The 4,202-nt window shown below is 42.1% G+C and overlaps 1 protein-coding gene across 1 annotated transcript in view; it reads left to right on the forward strand. All coding sequences in view use genetic code 11, as the record gives it.

Annotated features, from left to right (window-relative positions):
- Positions 1-4,202, forward strand: part of EGR_06222 (Spindle assembly abnormal protein) — a gene marked incomplete at both ends in the record, with an annotated part of 9,341 nt that overhangs the window by 1,923 nt on the left and 3,216 nt on the right. Inside the window, 3 exons of the mRNA XM_024495471.1 lie at positions 1,223-1,463; positions 2,232-2,483; positions 2,713-2,948. Coding sequence (XP_024350102.1) covers positions 1,223-1,463; positions 2,232-2,483; positions 2,713-2,948 — 729 coding nt within the window. The remainder of the gene's footprint in view (positions 1-1,222; positions 1,464-2,231; positions 2,484-2,712; positions 2,949-4,202) is intronic.

Genomic DNA, 4,202 nt, shown 5'->3' on the forward strand with positions numbered 1-4,202 from the left:
TTTTTAGTCTCATGATGTATTCNCAAATGTGCCTTCAATGCCTTCTTTGTCGATTGCCCGATTCATGAATGTACTTGATGTTACTGTTCTTATGGGATTGCTTTATTTCTTCATTTAATTGCACCATGTACCATGCGGTTCACCTGGACCGTTGGTGGTCAGTGGAAGGACATTTTGATTCGATTATGGTTGAAGCATAAAGACATATCACTCCATCCTCAAGTTTGCTCTCAGAAGTTGGTCATAGTTTTGGAGGCAGCAATGTTTGTTTTTGTCTTTACAAAGGTAATGATACAAAAGTCAGTTATTTCACCTCCCCCTCTGTAAATGTTTACATTCTTATTGATAACTCAAGCTGTCAATGTCCAATTATGATTGGTTCTTCCTAGAGGAACATCGCTGGTTATAGTCCGGTGCAGTTTGTTAGTTAAACGGTATTCCTATTCAGTTATATGAATATATTAGTGGTGTAAAAGCGAGAAGGCCATATCTTCTCCGCTCTTTGTATTCGCTAACTGACCTGGCCCGTCAGCAATAATCGAGGCATCAAGTTTGCCTGTGGAACTGCAAAGTATGAGAGCAGTTTTTGGCTATTAGTACATTGTTTAAAAGTGTTTGATCCTATCATTTTTCCATGCTTGTTTTCTTTAAAATCTCTTTTACCAACATGATTGCATCGCACCAGTTCCATTACCATAGTCCGAGTTTAGACTTGGAAAATAAAGTGTAAAAACTCATGAACTCCCTGCTTTACATCCTCCTCTCCTATGATTTAGGAAATAATTTACTCATAGGAACCCCTACAAAAAGGAATGCTGGCCAATGATGGTTCAAGGTAGTATGGCCCATTCACTGTTAAGATGTCGATGATGCGAGGGTTGAACCACTCGTTTCGCATTTTGCGTCTTCCCTTTCGTGATCGTTGATCCGTTCTAGTTAACTTAACCACCAAGGTGTTAGTTCGGTGAATGAAAGTCAAAACATGCAAGTGATGGCTGGTAGTGAGTTGACCCTAGCTGTTTGTGCCATTAACTTCATCTAGGTCCATTCCTTCTTAATTCATAGCGTTTTTTGAGTTAATGTTAATGAGGCGATAAGGGCAACATCAGTAAGGAACCATGATTTTCGTATTTTACGCCGGCTCTTATGATTGCTAGTTCGGGCCCGACGTATAAATCAAGAAATTCGAACGGCAACTGGTGCTGATTTCAATTGATCCCAGACGAGTGCTAAGGACGATTTCTTTTCCCTCAAGGCAAAACTACGCGGTCAGGTTGCAACGGAACAAGAGAAGGTGCTAACTGCAAAGGAATCTGAGCTGGAGGAGGTACAGACAGCACTGCAGGATCTGCGCGATCGCCTGCAAGCCGAAGAGGGACGACGTGAGCAGGGCGAGATCCAAATCAGTCGGCTGCAGGCTTCCCTCGAGGAGGCCAAAAAGACCATTGAAAATAATGAAAATAGTAAGCTTTGTAATTACCACTTGTTTTATGAAGAGTCTCAGAAGTATGAAATCTCTAAACTGTATGCATCTTAATTACTCATCATTGGCAAACAAAAAGTCTGGGTAATGTGTGGACAAGAGAAATGTACTTTTCTCTGTTTGAGGTTTCTTGGTCTGTTTTTTGTCTGAACACCCTCTGAAGTTCCTCAATCCCAGGCATCATTTGCTTTTCTGGTGAGAGACTCGAGGCTGCTTCTATATTTAACAAATTTTTCTCCCTATAATGACGATTGGAAAGGTGGTTGTTATGATCTAGAATGTGCATTTGATTACGCGTCGTTGGTAATTTGATTTGATTAAACTGTATCAAGAACAGGTGGAGCGCCGAATTCTCTAACTCGGTGGCTAAATAAATCTGGAATTTCATGTTTCACCATCCCAATGAGTGGTTTAAATGTTCCACTGCTCAACTTCTGCGGTTGGGTAACGAAAATTTTTTTTCTTGTGAAATAATTCCCACCCTTTGCAACTGCTCTACTACACCTCAAGGGGGCACATTCATTGCAGTTAGTCTCATTTCGTATGGTTTTGATGGATCACCACCCTACTCGGATAACATCTAACTCTTTTCTGTTATACCTCTTTCCGACTATACATTTCTGTATTTGGATCAACCCTTCCTATTTGGCATTATAAATCTTCGAGTCATTTTTCGTCTACAAAGGAATTAAATGTGTACCAGCCGTTTGTGAGTAACCACACAACTTACCCCGCTTCTCGGTTGCAGTAATCTCCTGGTTGAATCGCCAAATCTCTGAGTCCTACACGCGGTCCTGGCAACAGCGGCTTAAGTCGACGGGGATCACGGTGATGCCCTCCTATATGGCCGATAAGCAACCACCGCTCCCGACACTACTGCCTTCGCAATTTTCGCTCAACAGCAAGACCAAAAATGAGAGCCTTTCTGGTGGCCTAAAACCTATCACTGGTCCTTCTGCTACCTCACCTTCCCCGTACCATCCTCTAACTTCATCTCCTGGTATTGACTTGATTTTTTCCAATTTTTTCCCAAGCAGATGGAAGTTTGGGTATTTTAATAGCGCCCATAGAGATTCGTTGTTTGTTACCGTGTTTCACAAGGATGTTAGAGTCTAATCAGAGTATAGCTTTGAGTTCCATCTCTGTCAAGTCACCATGTGGCTTCATTCCCATTCCTGAGTTTCGACTTGTTGTTACTAATTATTCGACTGATTTTCTCCTTTTGGCAGACTTTGCAACGGGTTTAGCCACTAGTGTTACTTCTGCAATGGGGGGTGCTGGATCAGTCACCTTGACAACTAGTGGAGCAGGACTTGGGCCAAGAGCCTACGGCGCCAGCCCTGCCCCCTTGTGCCGCACCGGCAAGGAGAATTGTTTGCGAAGTGGGTCTTCCATCACTGCTCCCAGTGTCGTCACCGCTACTAACAGCAATACAGTAGCAATGGTGCCTACTGCTGTAGCATCGGTGAGCCGTTTCTCTCTTCAATCGTAATCCGACTGTTTAGTTTTTTATTGATAATTCGTATATCCGTAAATTAGGGTTTAATCTGGCAACGGATAAAGCCTATTAGTTAATCTAAAATTGGATTTGCCATTAAATTAGTGGGGCTTAGAAACACTTTCCGTGCTTTTCGATCTTTATTCAAAATGGCTAAAAAAAGAGGATGAGTTTTACTTTTTCGTTTCTGAAATTGTGATGCAAATTTTTTGGTCAGCAAGTTGACCGTCCCTTCAAAAATGACATATTTTTCGCCTGGGCTGAAGATTAATACGAAGTTTGTGCCAATTGTATGAGAAGGAAAGGCGCGTTTTGCCTTGCGGTTCTTGGGGGTGGAAGTGTATCAGGAACACAGGCTCATCGTAACTCAAGGATGTGTATTCTCAAGTAGTTGACATGGTAGTATAAGTACGAGCACTTGGAATTCGAGTCCAAATCATTTGCTACCTACAGGCACGCTGTTCCTCGCACCAGGCAAATCGTTATAAAAGTAGCTTTCAATATTTTAGTGGCACGGAGAGTAGAACTTCACTTAACTGTATTTTTTTCTTCACTTACTGCCTTTGCCCCATTTGCTGTTGTTGAATTCGTTTTCATAATTTGTGCTTTACATTGTCAGCTTTCCTAATCAAAACCGCATCCCAATCCGTGAATCATCCTTCCGTTCAGGTTATATTGGTAATTTTGATACCTCTGTTGCACAATAAAAGTGTGGTACCTCGACGGTACTACGCGTGGTAGGTTTGTCTGTCAAATATGTCACGCAGCGGTCAAGCTTAGGCCCAGTAACTCAAGATGGCGGACAACAGTGGTAGTCAACTCGTGTATGCTAGAGCATTTGATGATGAACGCAGTCTCTTTTCAATGAATATATCAAATCCTAAGCCGCGGTTATGTGCTCGGATCTACGGAAGACTCAAAGCATAATATGGTACGGTGATAGGATGCTCAATTGATCAGCCGCTCAGCAGTTAAGACGCTTGACTGGTGCTGAATTTTTCAAGATGACTATTAGTATATCTGTCAGTGATCTCGGCCATGGTTTTCATGAATGAACTTTTATCACGAGGATTGCTTGATCTTGAACGTTTAATCGGCGCGTTACTTGTCGTGTGACGAAATTTCACAGTAAGAGGGCTCGTTCTCTGAGAACATTAGATGCAACTTATTCACTCACAAATATTTGCAATTCATAAACATTGGTGCATGCTAGGTACCAAG

The sequence above is a fragment of the Echinococcus granulosus genome (genome assembly GCF_000524195.1).
Source record: "Echinococcus granulosus chromosome Unknown EG_S00053, whole genome shotgun sequence".
NCBI lineage: Eukaryota > Metazoa > Platyhelminthes > Cestoda > Cyclophyllidea > Taeniidae > Echinococcus > Echinococcus granulosus.